Source organism: Sesamum indicum, unplaced genomic scaffold, assembly GCF_000512975.1.
Source record: "Sesamum indicum cultivar Zhongzhi No. 13 unplaced genomic scaffold, S_indicum_v1.0 scaffold00155, whole genome shotgun sequence".
NCBI classification, from domain to species: Eukaryota; Viridiplantae; Streptophyta; class Magnoliopsida; order Lamiales; family Pedaliaceae; genus Sesamum; species Sesamum indicum.
The window spans coordinates 224,184-240,305 of NW_011628063.1; the positions used below are offsets into that span (position 1 = coordinate 224,184).

The following is a 16,122-nucleotide window of genomic DNA, read 5'->3' on the forward strand; positions in this document are numbered from 1 at the left end:
GGACTGGGGTTCTTACCTCGAGCAGTTAGAGAGGATTGCAAACTGAAAAGACATGTTATAGTCAGCCATCTCCATTGAGTTCCAGGTTCTCTTATATCTTAAATTGTTCAATTCTTGTTTCAGTAGGGAGCAACTCAATTACATCCCCTCTGATCGTACTGTTCTAAATATGAAATACTTGCATATGCATATCTATTTTTCGTGGGAAATTGATTCTGTTTTCTACCAGTTGTTCTGTATGGTGTTTGAGGAGGATTGTGTTCCCCTCCTTCAATTCTTGCCATATATTTTTCTGTTTCCTTACTTAGAGATTGTTTGGCTTTACCTTATAATGATTGGGAGCCTATATAAGATGTTAAAACTTATTGATTAAAAATTTTAAAATGAGCTTATAATTTTTATTTTTTTTCAAAAAGATGTCGAGAGTTTATAAGTTTATAGAAAAATAAATAAAGTAAGCCATATCGAACGGAACAAAAAATTTTGTTTATCAAAATTTCAGTACGTCAAAATAACGTATTGAATTGAATTTCGTAGTTCGGTAAATAACCAAATTGTTGTGGTTTGATTATTTTACAATTATCAATATTAAATATCAGCATCCAACAAATACTAACAACAATAATAATCATAAATTATTTATTAATATCAGATATTATATCTAATTAACACTTACTATGAAAATAAAAATAACTCATATATTGATGGAATTCAAACTCACGATCTTAGAATCATAGGACCTCAATTTTAGCGATTGAATTAAGCTTATCATCAGCTTCATTTATATTGTATGTAGTATCTCACATGTGTCATCCAAATTCAAAAACGACCAACTAAAAAGCAAAATGACAATTTTTTCGTTTCATTTCGAGTCCAATTACAACGGGGAGAGAAACTTTGCAATGTAAAAATATACTTGTTGTGGGAATCAGTGTAATTTCGTAAATTGAAATTTTATTTTGTGATATAGCCAAATCTCAAGAAATTATTATGTAATTATTCCATATGCTATAAGTACTTGATCATTAGCACAACGATCTTGATTGATTTGTTATAACTTTTAGACTTTCACCTTCTATAAAAATTCATGATTTACACCTAAACCTCTTTTGTTAGTATTTTGACGGAAAATGCTAATATCAGCAAAAATATATATATATATATATATATATATATAAATCTACATTATATTTATATCCTAGCAGAAGGGAGTTAGGTCTAAATGAAAAATTTTCAGTGAGGATGCAAGTGTAATTCAAAACTTTTTGGGGAAAAAGTATAATTTTATATTTTCAAAGGGATTTAAGTGTAATTCACTCTAATTTTTACTATGTAATTGGTATTCTAAATTTTTCAATTCCTGAAAGGTTGTTAGTAGCTGAAAATATGACGTTTCAATTCCTGAAAGGTTGTTAGTAGCTGAAAATATGACCAAATTTCTCACCACCCTCACCTACACACCTTTGTCAATATCATTAATGTGGGCAGCAAAAAATAACAATAATAAAAACAATATTAATTTGGAGGAAAAAGTAGTTGATAAAATTATTATTCACTATATTTAATAAATGGTCCGTAGATAATTTTAATTAATATAATTGTTTTACTAATTTTATTTAAAAAATAATATTTGTTACTCAATTTTTGAAATTATTTTTCAGTAATACTTTTGTAGAAAAAAAAAGAAGTGTAGACCTTATCTTCTCAAAAGATTGTGACTGCACATCATTTTCAGGAAAGATAAGTGAAGACATGTGTTTTATTTTACATTTAGGAATATGTAAATTGAATTTATTTTCTCACACAAATATATGAACTTAATTCATTACATTTGCTAATTTGAATTTCAATTTATTTCTACAAATGCTCAATTGAAAAGATTAGAGGGATGTTTGCAATAATTTTTATTTTTGTGGTGGAAATACGTTGTAAATAAAATCGTAAATTCAGATTTAATGAAAATTAAGAGTGTTCGAAAATAAAAATAAAAAGAGAACTGAAATTGGAATATTTGGGCAAGCAATTTCATATCTACAATTTTGCAATAAACTGCAGAGCTGATAGGGAGTCGTTTTTAATTTTTGGCTTAAATCAACTTAATTTGAGCACTTCACAAAAATATAATTCTCAATTTTATTTAGTAAAAAACTGATAAGCACTTAATAATTACAGAACCACATCTGATCTAACAACAAAAGAATTGGATAGTTTGTGTAATATTGTTGATATTTTGGTAGGAATATATGTGTAATTTTCTAAAAAGTAGGGTGGTTTATATAAATGATGTTGATGTTTTTTGTGGATGTATGTGTAGTTAAAAAAAATTATTGTGAATGTAGCTATTCCTAACAAAAAAATGTCTTTTTATGATGTAAATATATAAAATAAATATAATTAAAGTATTTAAAACCATTCCAACCCAAAATTAAGTAAAAATAAATTCAATTTCAATAAATTAAAAACAATAAGAAGTGTTTCCGTAGATAAAAATAAAAAATAAAACCAAAAGGCACAAGGAAAAAAGGTAAGCCAAAATGCACATGAAGCACTCGCACACTGTGGACGGTTATTTCCACACAGTCCCTCCCTCGTATCCTCCGCCCCTCTGCCCTTCCCCCCCATCATATAATTCTTGTTTCTTCCATCCAATTTCTCCCCTCCCTCTTCCCTTCTCCCTTCGATCTCTCTGCTCTCCGGCTACCCAACCTGTTTCTGCAAGTTTCAGACACCCATTTACTTGTTATCTTCTTGAACCGAAATGGCTTGTTCTGCGACCGCCAAAATCATCCACAATCCTCTGTTACTCAGCTCTTCCAGATCTGCCGAGAAGTCTGATTCTTGCTGTAAAATGTTGGGGCCCTCCTCCTTTCTTGGCTCCACATCTATGAGCAAGAAGCTGGTTTCTGTTAACAAGGGTGCTTCTCGTGTCAGCCGCCGATCCGCCAATGTGGTTGCTGTCTCCTCCGATGTTGTCAAGGAGAAGAAGCTCAAATCCAGCTCTGCTGCTTCCAGCCTGGTATCTATCTTTTTTCCCCCAATTTCTTTTCTTTGTGCATTTTGCTGAGTGTTTGTGCTCTTTATTAGGTTGAGTACTTGTGATGGGCTTTTGTTGTCTTATTGATTTTCCTTATGTTTTTGTTGTTGCATTTGCTTGTGGTCTTTTAGTTAAAGTTTGGGAGGGAGGGAATTTTGTTGAGATCTTTCTTTTTCCGCCTGTTGTGTCTGGAATTTGTTCTTGTCTTCAGACGATTGTGATTGAATTGCTGCATTTCTCTTATATGAAGAAAAATTAGATTGGGCTTAAACGTTTTAAGCTATAAAGTGATAAATTGGGTGTTTTTGCATGTAGTTGATAACGAAAGAAGAGGGCCTGGTATTGTATGAGGACATGGTTCTGGGAAGAGCTTTTGAGGATATGTGTGCCCAGATGTACTACAGAGGCAAAATGTTTGGATTTGTTCATCTGTATAATGGCCAAGAAGCTGTATCCACTGGCTTCATCAAGCTCTTGAAGAAAGAAGATTGTGTGGTTAGTACTTACCGGGACCATGTACATGCATTGAGCAAAGGTGTCCCGGCTCGTGAGGTCATGAGTGAGCTCTTTGGCAAGACCACAGGTTGCTGCAGGGGCCAGGGTGGCTCGATGCACATGTTCTCCAAGGAGCACAACCTTCTAGGTGGCTTTGCTTTCATTGGTGAAGGCATACCTGTCGCAACAGGGGCTGCCTTCACTAGCAAATACAAGAGAGAAGTTTTGAAGGAGGACTGTGATGAGGTGACACTAGCGTTTTTTGGAGATGGGACTTGCAACAACGGTCAATTCTTTGAATGCTTGAACATGGCTGCTTTATGGAAGCTTCCCATTGTGTTTGTTGTTGAGAACAATTTGTGGGCAATTGGGATGTCCCATTTAAGGGCCACCTCTGATCCTCAAATTTGGAAGAAAGGTCCGGCTTTTGGAATGCCTGGGGTTCATGTTGATGGTATGGATGTGTTGAAGGTGAGGGAGGTTGCAAATGAGGCCATTGCCAGGGCTAGAAGAGGTGAAGGACCGACTTTGGTTGAATGTGAGACCTATAGGTTCAGAGGACACTCTTTGGCTGACCCTGATGAGCTACGTGACCCTGGTGAGCATTTCCGAATCACATTTACCTTTTTCATCCTCATTGTTATGGTTTCTCAATGTTACATGCGGTTTAGTATAAGTATTGGATTGTCCTTGACATTTATGCTTTCTGATCCGGCTTATAGGGAATTCTTCCTCATATATGGTGTATGAAAATTATTTCCCTGTTACATGCTAGTAAATGAACAACAAGCCTCCTGAGATAGCATGGGATGTGAATCTTTGTGTTCTGATATGTTGTGGCATATAGATGCACTATGGCCATTACAAGTATCTTCAGGGTTTATCTAATCTGTAGAGAACCTAATAGATGCTTGACAAATATCTTTGCACGATTTTGATTCAATGTAAGAATTATTGAGAGGCACCATAAACTTGGGACTACTTACATCATCAAGTACTTTACTTTCCACTCTAATTGGGTACAGAAGTTCAGAATGCCGTGTTATAACTAATAAATATTTGTTACTTTGGCAGCTGAGAAGGCCCATTATGCCACAAGAGATCCCATCACTGCGCTGAAGAAATATATACTGGAAAACAACTTAGCAAGTGAAGCAGAGTTGAAGGCCATAGAGAAGAAGATTGATGAGGTAGTTGAAGACGCTGTTGAGTTTGCTGATGAAAGCCCAGTTCCAGCCCGCAGTCAGTTGCTAGAGAACGTATTTGCTGATCCCAGGGGATTTGGAATCGGGCCTGATGGAAAGTACAGATGTGAGGATCCTAAATTTACCGAAGGCACTGCCCAGGTCTAAACTCAATTTGGAAGTGAAAACCGCCCGCACAAAGATAGTTCTTTCTTCTTCTTTTTAAATTTATGGTTGCCGGTTGCCTGCAGTAGATAGTTCAGTTAAGCTGCATTTAGTCAACATGGACAAGCTCTAGTGTTTGTCATCCGCGGTTTTGTTGTCCATCCATTTCAATGTTTTTAAATGTTGTCTCCTGTTTCTTTATGGTTCTCATAGTTAACTGTATGCTGAATGCTGCTTGATATATATCAGTTCTTGTGTTCAATTTCCTCTCAAAATCTCTACTTCCGTTCCATCCATGCATATGTTTATCAAACACAATTCGGTAATGATTTATATCAGTATTATAGTTCATATTTCATTTAATCTATACACATCGCTGTCTATACAAGAACAAGAAAACACATCAAAACAAAATATGTTCGACCAATTCTTACTAAAATATTCGGTTTTTGCAAGAATTAACAACACTTGAAAATATTTGCAATACTAACAATGATATATATAAATATGATGTTTCCCTCTAAAAAACATCATTTTTCCATTGAAAGTTTTGTCGTATGGACGCTCGAAACCAAAGAAAGAGATGAAAAATAAGTTCTTCGACTCGAGAAGAAATGGACGATTGTCAAATGTAGTAGTAATACCAAAAGGCACTGAATATGTATTTTCTGCCCAAGATTGCAGCTTTCAGACAGTCGACTGGTGTGGGTTTGTGAAAAAGAACAAGACAGAAAGAACAAAACAACTGCTTTCTTTGTTTCCCTCTCTCCCTATAACCCCCGTACCTCGGATTCTCCGAAATTCCACCGTTTTGGCAAATATTCCTTAAAATCAAATGGGTTTTTCTTTATATCATGAAAATTCTGTCTTTTTTGCTTCTCAATAGTAGTAGCAGTAGTTGATGCTGCTTCTTGTTTGTGTTTGTGAGTTGAGCTTCTATTTTTACAATGAGAATGAATTGTAAAGAAAGTCGTAAGTTTAGAAGACCAAGTAGATTAACTTTTAATTTCGTTGTTTCCTATTCATGTTTATGATTTATACACTAGAAGAATTATCACATTTAACTACGACTAGTTGTCATGATTAATAACAAATAGTCGCAACAAATAGTTATTGACCACGATCATGCAATAGTTGTTGGCCATAGTTTCTGAGATGGTGGCTAAAAACTATGACAAATATTTTGATCGTCACTCTTAGCTATAGCAAATAATTTTTTCATCATGGAAAAATTAATTTTTTAAATCGATTTTATTTAACCATAGTTAATAGTAGTCATTTATCATGATTTTCAACCATAGCCACTAATATTATAGCCAATAATAAACTTTTCTTTTAATAATAGTTCAACCACCCTAACACAAAACAACTGATTTTTAAAATAATTTCTAGCATTTGTTTCATAAAAAGGATTATTATCTTTGAATTACTTCTTTTATGCACTTTGAATTACGCCATGAACTGTACATATAAAGTGTAATACAAGATTTAATATTATTTTACAATAAATCTGGTTCGAATTATTTGTATAGTGGAGTTGTTTTTCCAATTGACAAAGGGAACTATTTTTTTTAAGAGATCTATTTAAAAAATACATCACAAGTGCCCGAAATTTTCTCCTCCTTAAGTTTTGAAATATCAAGAGAACTTGCGGAGTTATTTGCTTTACAGAATTTTTGAAATGGTCTCAAAATTAGGGAGTTCAACATTTTTGGTTATTTGTTTTACTGAATTTTCAAAATGTTCCCAGAATTAGAAAGATTCAACATATTTAATTCTATGCTTTACGAGATTTATGGGACTAAATATGTTGAATTTTTTCAATTTTGAAATTATTTTAAAAATAGAGGACTAAATGTGGCAAACCTCCTATTCTATAGGAGTAAAAGTATAATTTTACCTAAATAAGTCACTAATTCATATATATATTATAAAATACTTTGTAAGAGTTAAGAACTCCATAACTATTTTATAAAATTTAAGAGATCATTACAAGATCTTTTAAATAAAGCCATATGAAATTACTTTTGAGGAAAATTTGCAATTTAAACCGTAACTATAGGGAAGTGGCAATTTTAGTCCTATTGGACTTGAATAAGTCGTGCATTTTTAAAGAAAACGATACATTAAGAAAAAAAATTATAATTACATTGAAGCTAAAATTTGGGGCTCACGTGAGAGTACATGCTAAATTCCAAAAAGACTTACAATTTTCAACGAATTTTTTTCTTATAGTTGTCAATTTAATTTCAATAAGACTAAAATTACCACTCCTTATAATTGTAGAGCCAAGAGGACAATTTACCCTATTTTGGACTATATATATATATAATTCTCAATCTTTTGACATGATTCATTTGTGGTTTCTACATATGAACCCCAACTAAATACTAGAATTATAAATCATCATGTTCACAAGAGTAATACATAGTTTCCTACATACCAAATGTATGCTGCCAAATAAAATCTAAGAAAGGTCAAAATATGACAATATTTATGCAAATTCCGACCTCTTAGAAACAGCAAATCAATGGCACACTTTGAATAAAATGTACCCTTAATAATACTCAATTTGTGCAAAATATGGCCTTGCTGCTCATTCACATACATATCGCAGCCGGATGGAAGTTTTTTGCACATGATGAAATCTAACAAAAATTAAGGTTTTAAGTTCTTGCATTCTATCTTCGAATATATAACTCAAATTAACAACATCGACATGTCGAATACATGGTTTAAACAAACAACAACATATCATATATCGTGTAAAATATACCCTAAAACACAGGAAGAAAAGACATCATGAATTAGAGCATCTTTGTTAGAGACAACATCAAAATGTACAGTATCTTCTAGCATGTTGTAAAACTGAATCCAGTTCATGTAATATGTACATATATATAGCATAATTACAGCTGTTGTTGGAAGAAAGAGAGATGCAGAGGTCAAAGAAAACTGAAAAGGAAGCATATATGCTAAATGGGAAAGCAATTGAAATCAGAAAAAGGAAGAGGAGGCTGAGAAAAATGAATTGAAATGAGGGCTGATTTCTTGCTAGGGTTTTGGTCTTATTTATATACAGAAGAAAGAGAGTGCAAGTTGTCGGAATATACTTTAGTTGATGCTAAGGTTTGTGGGAAGACGGGCAAACGGGCAGCCAAGTTGGGGTACTGCCCCTACATTAATATTATTGAATAAACCAGCATACATTTACTATGGATACGTTTCGTTCATTTTATATACCGCGATCAAACAAAACTGATACGAAAGCTTAACTTTTAACTACGGTTAATCAACACTTGTCGCACTATCGTGGTTAATAAGTATTTGGCATCATATTTTACTTTTAACTATAATAATTAACCATAACAACAATTATATTTTTTCTAGTGCCCATTACTCTTGTCGCATAATCAGGGATAGAATTTGTTGCTTTATATTTTGAAATTAATCTTTTCTAGACACCATCCTCAACTGCATTTCTTTTCTTTAAGAAAGAAGTATAAGTTTTTGTTACGTTTAATGAATTTGTCTGCTGCTGAAAAAAAAGCCTAGAGAAATTTTAAGGTTATATATGTAATAGTTTGTTACGTTGTTGAAGATGCAAGAGATAAGGCTTTATTTGTTTTGATGTTCAGAAGGCTATAAATATCATCGTTTCTCTGTCCATAGATCATATGACTAAGAGCCCCAAAATGGCAACTCAAGGCACAATATTTGGGCATGCAAATTATCCCATCATTCTTTTTTCTTTTAATTATGACCCAAGAGTTGAAAGTTTGTTTTAAATTATGAATGTGTAATCTCCTATGAGATTATGAGAGTAAATTACGAGTGATCTTGAAATATAATATCAAGAATTTGATGAGTTAATGCCAAAAAAGAAGTGGAACCTTGTGGTTGCTTTTTCCATCTTGATAGAGAGTTTTGATTTTTGCTTTTAACTTGAGCTATTGTGGATTTGTTGTATGTATGCAATGTATTTTTCATCGTGACCTGAAGACTCCATTTATAGGTATAAGTTAGGATTCTTGTTGAGCTTTAATATGGATAAAATAAGCAAGGCCCAAAACAATAAAACTGACCCAAAGTATTTTAAGAATGATATGGGCCTACTAAAGTAAAAAGGCCTAAGGAAGCCCACCAACTGATCAGCAGAAAGTAAGGGATGAGAGATACGATGCAGCATCGCCTTGACAAATAAGTTATGTCCATACAACTAGTCTTAAGTATAAAGACCCATCATTTAAGATGGTCAATATAACAATTCAAGAACTTATATTTACTATTCACTACAATATACGACCTACTATATAAACGATGAGCACTCATGCTGATCAAGTCCAACACGTGCTGCTTTATGCAGGTCCCAAGCTCATTGTCGAGCCTAGACATCATATGATAGATGATCTTTGAAAATCGGACCCCATCAAACTTGAACATCATGGATCTTTTCGGATAAATTATTCTTCTTAACAGGCCACACGCCCAAACATATCTTGGCCCAATAGTCAATCCAAAATAAAAATATAATTTGTATTTTATCTAGGATCAATTCATCAAAATATATAAAAAATACTATAAAAAATTGGTACGAATTTATTCATTTTAAAATTATGTAAAACTTAGATTTATTATGATCTTTAATTTAAAATTTAATTATTAGTCAATTTATTAAATATCTAATTGATAATTTATTTTTTAAAAAAAAAAGTCAATGTCACACCAACAATATTATGATTACGTACGCTCAAATTTTATGCGGAGTGCAAATCTAACCAGTTTGTGTTCGCTGTCGAAAGGAAGATCCAAACAGTAATTAAAAATATATATTAAGGGCGCGTTTGTTTCAATCTCCAAATACTATAGATATCATCATTATGATGGCCCAAGATATTTGGGTTGAGCCCAGTTTACGAAATTTGGAGTTAAAGGTATTCCAATTAATGGGCCAGGCCCATTTAGCAAAAGCCTTATACAAATATAAGAGAATATGAGGTTAGGGTTTTCTTCTCCCAAACCCCGCAACTCTGTGGCGCTATCTTCATCTCTCCTCTTCACTCGCACGCTTGGCACCCAATCAGGTTTTGATCTATCTCTTCGTTTCTCTGTGTGAGTGTGGTTTTTTTGGCGTCTGTTGTTGAGTTTTGGTGGTCGAGTTCTGTCTATGAATCTATCTAGCAAAGTTAGGGTTTTGGATCTGAATTTATTGCGTTTATGGCTGCCATTATTTATAGGATTCGGTGTTTAGTTCTGGATTCATTTTTACGAGATTGCTTTTGAGGCAATTTGAATCTTTTGGTTTCGGTGTTTATTGGATGCAGGTTTTTTCTTTAGGAGAGTACCCGGAACTTTTGTGTCAATTTATTAGAGGCAATGGCGTCGAGATTTTGGACTCAGGTTTGTTCGGCTATGAGTTGAATATTAGTATCGTGTGTTTCTTAATTATGTTTCTATATTTGAGTTCTTGTTAGTTAAGTTTTGATTTTTTGAATTCCGACTTTCATCTGAATTCTGCTCTCGCCTATTTGCATTAACTTGGAGTTTTCGTCTAGACCTCAACTTTGGTCATGATTTTTGGTCTTATCAGAGATGATGCAGTTGTGGTTTATTCTACTTTTTTGCTGATACAGATGATTATAAATATGTTTCTATTGAAGTGAAATTCAGGCGTGGAGAAGGGATTATTGTATAAAATCCACAAGTCTTATACATGAAATTTTAGTTTTGCTATATAGTTATGTTCTTTTTTCTTTGGGGATCAATAGGGTGACAGTGAAACGGAAGAGGAAGAGAGTGATTACGATGAGGAGGAAGAGAGCGTGGCAGTGGAGACAACCACAGCCACAGCTGCAAGCAGATACTACTCTGGCAATGCTAGTGATAGCGATGATTCTGATGGGCAGAAGCGTGTTGTCCGACGTGTTAAGGACAAGCGGTTTGATGAGATGTCTGCAACTGTTGATCAGATGAAAAATGCAATGAAAATCAATGATTGGGTCAGTTTGCAAGAAAGTTTTGAGAAGATCAATAAGCAATTGGGGAAGGTCATGAGGGTTACTGAATCTGATAAACCTCCGAATCTCTACATTAAGGCTCTTGTGATGTTGGAGGATTTCTTGAATCAGGCTTTGGCCAATAAGGAGGCAAAGAAGAAAATGAGTAGCAGTAATGCAAAGGCCCTGAATTCAATGAAACAGAAGTTGAAGAAGAATAATAAGCTTTATGAGGACATGATCAACCAGTGTAGGGAGAAGCCTGACCTGTTTGAGGAAAAAGTCGAGGATGAGCAAGAACCTGAGGATGAAGATGAAGATGAGGATGAGGATGATGATTTTGACGAGGACCCAGCAACTCTGGAATCTGAGGAGAGTGAGGACGAAGAAGAAGCTGGAAAGGAGGCTGGTGAGAGTGGACCTGGATGGGAGAAGATGTTGAGCAAGAAAGATAAGATGATGGATAAGCAGTTCAAGGACCCCAGCCAAATTACATGGGACACTGTAAACAAGAAGTTTAAGGAGGTTATGGCTGCCAGGGGGAAGAAGGGGACAGGCAGAATTGAGTTGGTTGAGCAGCTCACTTTCTTAACGAGGGTCGCAAAGACCCCTGCCCAGAAGCTTGAAATCCTTTTCAGTGGGGACACTGTAAACAAGAAGTTTAAGGAGGTTATGGCTGCCAGGGGGAAGAAGGGGACAGGCAGAATTGAGTTGGTTGAGCAGCTCACTTTCTTAACGAGGGTCGCAAAGACCCCTGCCCAGAAGCTTGAAATCCTTTTCAGTGTTGTCTCTGCACAGTTTGATGTTAATCCAAGTCTTAGTGGACACATGCCAATCAATGTATGGAAACAGTGTGTGCAGAATTTGCTCAAGATACTTGATATTTTAACACAGTACCCAAATATTGTGGTTGATGATATGGTGGAGCCTGATGAGAATGAGACCCAGAAAGGAGCTGACCACAGTGGTACAATTAGGATCTGGGGTAATTTGGTTGCCTTCCTTGAAAGGGTTGATGTGGAATATTTTAAGAGCCTTCAAGTTATTGATCCACACACCCGTGAGTATGTTGAGAGGCTTAAGGATGAGCCCATGTTTGTAGTCCTTGCCCAGAATGTCCAGGAATATTTGGAACGGGTTGGGGATTACAAGGGTGCGTCAAAGGTTGCTCTTAAACGGGTTGAACTCATATATTATAAACCGCAGGAGGTCTATGATGCGATGAGGAAACTGGCTGAGCAGGAAATTGGAGAAACAGAAGAGTCTGGAGAGGAAAACAGAGCTGTGGAGGAAAGTAGGGGACCACCTGCCTTTGTTGCTACTCCTGAGCTGGTGCCTCGCAAGCCTACTTTTCCAGAGAACAGCAGAACCTTGATGGACATCCTTGTCTCACTTATATACAAGTATGGTGATGAAAGGACTAAGGCCCGTGCAATGCTCTGTGATATATACCACCATGCTATCTTGGATGAATTTTCAACATCACGCGACTTGTTGCTTATGAGTCACTTGCAGGATAGCATCCAGCATATGGATATATCAACACAAATACTTTTCAACAGAGCTATGGCGCAGCTTGGCTTATGTGCATTCAGAGTTGGGCTTGTCGTTGAAGGCCATAGTTGCCTTTCGGAACTGTATTCTGCTGGCAGGGTGAAGGAGTTGCTGGCACAAGGCGTGTCTCAGAGCCGATATCATGAGAAGACTCCAGAACAGGTACTGCATTTTTCTCATGCCCACTGCCCATTTCTTTATTTCTTATGGTATTGTAGCATGTTGAAGATCACTCACACTTGTTAATTATCAGTATATTTGTCCCCAATATCTTATTCAGAAGTAATGTAATATAATTGCCTCTATTTATGCATGTGCAAAACATGGATGAGTTTCTGATCTGTTATAAGCTATATATGCGTCTTGTTACCTTTTTGCAGTGTAGCTGAACTGTCCATGAGTAAAGTTGATGGATTTTTGTGCTGCTTTTAGAATTTTGAGTGATATGTTATGCAGAAGTTGGTTACCGTTCTATTAGTGGTGAAAAATGTTCCCATTCTTAAGATGCATCGAGACCTAGGTTATTATGTAACAATTCCATTTGTTTAGTTGTTATTTGGAAATAATGTAAAATAATTGCCTCTATTTTTATGCATGTCCAAGACATGGATGAGTTTCTGATCTGTTATAAGCTATGTATGCTTCTTGTTCCTTTTTGCAGTTTACCCGAACTATTCAAAAGTAAACTAGATTGAATTGCTGCTTTTAGAACTTTGATGGATATGTTACGAAGTTTTTTATCATACTATTAGTGGTGAAAAATGTTAGCATCTAGGTTATTGTGTAACATTTTCATCTGTTTAACAAGATTGTGCTTAATAATTTCCCAAACCTTTGCAGGAGCGCCTGGAGAGAAGGCGTCAGATGCCTTATCACATGCATATAAATCTTGAGCTTCTTGAAGCTGTACATCTGACTTGTGCCATGTTACTAGAGGTCCCTAACATGGCAGCTAATGCGCATGATGCCAAACGTAAGATCATAAGCAAAACTTTCCGAAGGTTACTTGAAGTGAGCGAGCGGCAAACGTTCACTGGGCCTCCTGAAAATGTTAGGGACCATGTAATGGCTGCCACTAGGGCCCTGAGGCAGGGAGATTATGAGAAGGCCTTTGCTGTTATCAAATCTCTTGACGTTTGGAAGCTGCTCCGCAACAAAGATAACGTTCTCGAGATGCTCAAGGCTAAAATCAAGGAAGAGGCTTTAAGGACCTACCTCTTTACATATTCCCCCTCTTATGATTCACTAAGCCTCGACCACCTCTCCAAGATGTTTGATCTATCAGATGCCCAGACTCACAGTATTGTCAGTAAGATGATGATCAATGAGGAACTCCATGCAAGTTGGGACCAACCAACACAGTGCATCGTTTTCCACGATGTTGAGCACACAAGACTACAGGCTTTGGCTTTCCAGTTGACAGAGAAGCTCACAATCCTGGCAGAAACCAATGAGAGAGCAATTGAGTCGCGGATTGGTGGTGGTGGATTGGAGGGCCTACCTCTTAGGCGGAAAGACGGGCAAGATTATGCTGCAGCAGCTGCTTCTGGCGGTGGCGGTAGGTGGCAGGAATTCTCTTTTTCGCAGGGCAGGCAAGGCAGCAGCGGTGGAAGAATGGGATATAATGTCGGTGGAAGATCCTCAGCATCAGGCCTTGTGGGTGGTTTCTCAAGGGATCGGCAGGCACGATCTGGCGGTTACCAGGGCTCACGAAATCAAGATGGGCCAGGTCGGATTTCAGGCACCAGGGGTACTCAGATGGATGCTTCAACCCGGATGGTTAACCTCAATAGAGGTATTCGTGCTTAGATAGAGTAAAACTAAGAGTTTTTGTATCTGGACTTGTAGTTTCATCATTTAAATCCATCATTTTGGTATTTCAATGAGAACTTTGACTGTACAACAGCAAATGACTTTTGAGTCTACCCTCTGTTTTAATTTATAAATTTCGGCGAGACACCTATTTTGTACTCCCTCAATTACCACCGATATTATCTCTGCAGTAATTTGACATAAATTTTTTGGTTATATTTAAAGATATTTTGTATCATCCACTTGAATGATGTTAGAAAGTGGATTATGCTAAGTAAAGAGTGGTTGCATTGGATGCTCTTACACTTTTCCTGAATCATTAGACGTTATTATGTGCAGCATCCTTTCATATCACTTGTGTTTGTTGAATCAATCACAAAAAATATATATTATGTTTCAGTCTGGATCGGACTTGAATTTGTTATGTTGCATCTCATATACCCCTTATGCTTCATTGAACCAAAAAAAAATAAAAGGAAAGGATAAATATGGGGTCATATTTTATATGCCTCAGCAATTATGTGCTGAGATTGGCTTCACCTTTGTTGTTATATCTTCCATAATTTTTGTATGATATATTTATACTAATACAAAAAAAAAAGTCGCTCCATACTCACAAACGGTGATTAATAATACCGTCGCATTAATTTTTAGTAAAGTCAAAAATACTTTTCATGATATAATAACTAACTTATTTAATTTTCAAATTTTACATTAATTGATAAATTATTATTATTTTCTTTTTTTCTTTTTATTAATATAATATATTGATTTATATATTTTACTCTTATTTATAATATATTTTAAAATATGAAGATTATTTATTATATGCACGTAGGAAAAATGTGTCAGAACGGCAAGTATAAATAAATTCAAAATGTATTACATGGGATGGTACATATGTTTTGTGGAATACCAAGATGAAAAACCAGATCAAGATAAAAAGAATACAAACTGCTACATTTCTGCTCTCAAAGTCAGAAGTTTCTCTCCGTTGCTTTGCATTAGATCCTTAAGAAGTTTCTCATCAATTGAAATGTGGAAATATATTACCTTCTGCTTTTCTTTCTCAACTACATGAAATATAGATTAAAATTGCCTTTTATCCTTGTATTATTTGGATCTTTCGAAAAGTTGCAATGATCAACAATCCTGCAACAGAATTTTGAAAGATGTCAGTCAGATCGTTTCTGAATTTTATATTTAATTTTTGAAAAATCAAAATGTTTGTTAGATTCATCGTTACTTCTTAATATACGATAGAAGTATCAGTTAAATAGTGTAGAAGTACTAAAAATGTGACCTTTAACATCTGTACCTGCTAATGCAACCTCTGAAGACCATTTTCTCCTGTATGAAAATGCACCTGAATGGACTGCATTACAGACAACTTCAGCTGTTAGGATTCAGGAACACATGACAACCTTAAACAAGAGAAATACAACAAGTACTTAACATTAAAATACATTGTATTACCAGAATCACAATTAGAAGTGGAGTTCCAGCTCCCACACATGCACAGATCACTGTTTCCATCAATGTCATAACCACATGTTCCACCGGTGGCTTCGCAGGCCCGACAGAAGTCCTCACTTCCTTGCAAAGAGTACTTCACTTGAATCCCATAGGCCCATTCGTCTGGGCCGCTTACTTTTATGGGAGCCAAGCTGTATGCACTGCTGTATCCCTGGCAGTCAAGCCTGGAGAGGTTCACACTCCTTATGGTCTCATATGGCATTGCACAACAATCAGGAGGGCCCGAACTGTATACCGGGCCTACTCGTCTCGGGCTGATTATCTCCCAGGCCGGGCACCCATAGTACTCCTCACACCCTAGGCCCGAGACATTTCTACATGGCAAGTGCTTCCCCGGGAAGCCTTG

At 35.7% G+C, this 16,122-nt stretch overlaps 3 protein-coding genes across 4 annotated transcripts in view; 2 read left to right on the forward strand and 1 right to left on the reverse strand.

Annotated features, from left to right (window-relative positions):
* Positions 1 to 2,546: 2,546 nt before the first annotated feature.
* On the forward strand, positions 2,547 to 5,153 carry LOC105179394 (pyruvate dehydrogenase E1 component subunit alpha-3, chloroplastic). Its single transcript, XM_011103006.2, has 3 exons — positions 2,547 to 3,016; positions 3,350 to 4,127; positions 4,604 to 5,153. The coding sequence occupies exons 1-3, from the start codon at positions 2,759 to 2,761 to the stop codon at positions 4,879 to 4,881; spliced, it is 1,314 nt and encodes a 437-aa protein (XP_011101308.1). The 5' UTR covers positions 2,547 to 2,758; the 3' UTR covers positions 4,882 to 5,153.
* Positions 5,154 to 9,861: 4,708 nt separating this feature from the next.
* Positions 9,862 to 14,417, forward strand: LOC105179395 (eukaryotic translation initiation factor 3 subunit C). Of its 2 annotated transcripts, none has more exons than XM_020691312.1 (5): positions 9,862 to 9,962; positions 10,203 to 10,278; positions 10,647 to 11,399; positions 11,544 to 12,590; positions 13,269 to 14,417. In XM_020691312.1, exons 2-5 carry the CDS (start codon positions 10,255 to 10,257, stop codon positions 14,235 to 14,237), a joined length of 2,793 nt encoding a protein of 930 aa, XP_020546971.1. In that variant the 5' UTR covers positions 9,862 to 9,962; positions 10,203 to 10,254; the 3' UTR covers positions 14,238 to 14,417. The 2 variants fall into 2 exon arrangements, with proteins under 2 accessions (XP_020546971.1, XP_011101309.1); XM_011103007.2 differs by having other exon boundaries at positions 10,647 to 11,396; positions 11,541 to 12,590.
* Positions 14,418 to 15,086: 669 nt separating this feature from the next.
* Positions 15,087 to 16,122, reverse strand: part of LOC105179396 — a gene marked incomplete in the record, with an annotated part of 1,740 nt that continues 704 nt past the window's right edge. Inside the window, 3 exon segments of the mRNA XM_020691314.1 lie at positions 15,087 to 15,392; positions 15,559 to 15,615; positions 15,717 to 16,118. Coding sequence (XP_020546973.1) covers positions 15,343 to 15,392; positions 15,559 to 15,615; positions 15,717 to 16,118 — 509 coding nt within the window.

Excerpts from the sequence above, each read along its gene's own strand:
- LOC105179394 (XM_011103006.2), top strand. The coding sequence starts at position 2,759 with ATGGCTTGTTCTGCGACCGCCAAAATCATCCACAATCCTCTGTTACTC. Across the intron at positions 3,017-3,349 it reads GCTCTGCTGCTTCCAGCCTG|TTGATAACGAAAGAAGAGGG; the intron begins GTATCTATCTTT and ends TTTTGCATGTAG. Across the intron at positions 4,128-4,603 it reads TGATGAGCTACGTGACCCTG|CTGAGAAGGCCCATTATGCC; the intron begins GTGAGCATTTCC and ends TTACTTTGGCAG.
- LOC105179395 (XM_020691312.1), top strand. The coding sequence starts at position 10,255 with ATGGCGTCGAGATTTTGGACTCAG. Across the intron at positions 11,400-11,543 it reads TAAACAAGAAGTTTAAGGAG|GTTATGGCTGCCAGGGGGAA; the intron begins GTTATGGCTGCC and ends AAGTTTAAGGAG. Across the intron at positions 12,591-13,268 it reads ATGAGAAGACTCCAGAACAG|GAGCGCCTGGAGAGAAGGCG; the intron begins GTACTGCATTTT and ends AAACCTTTGCAG.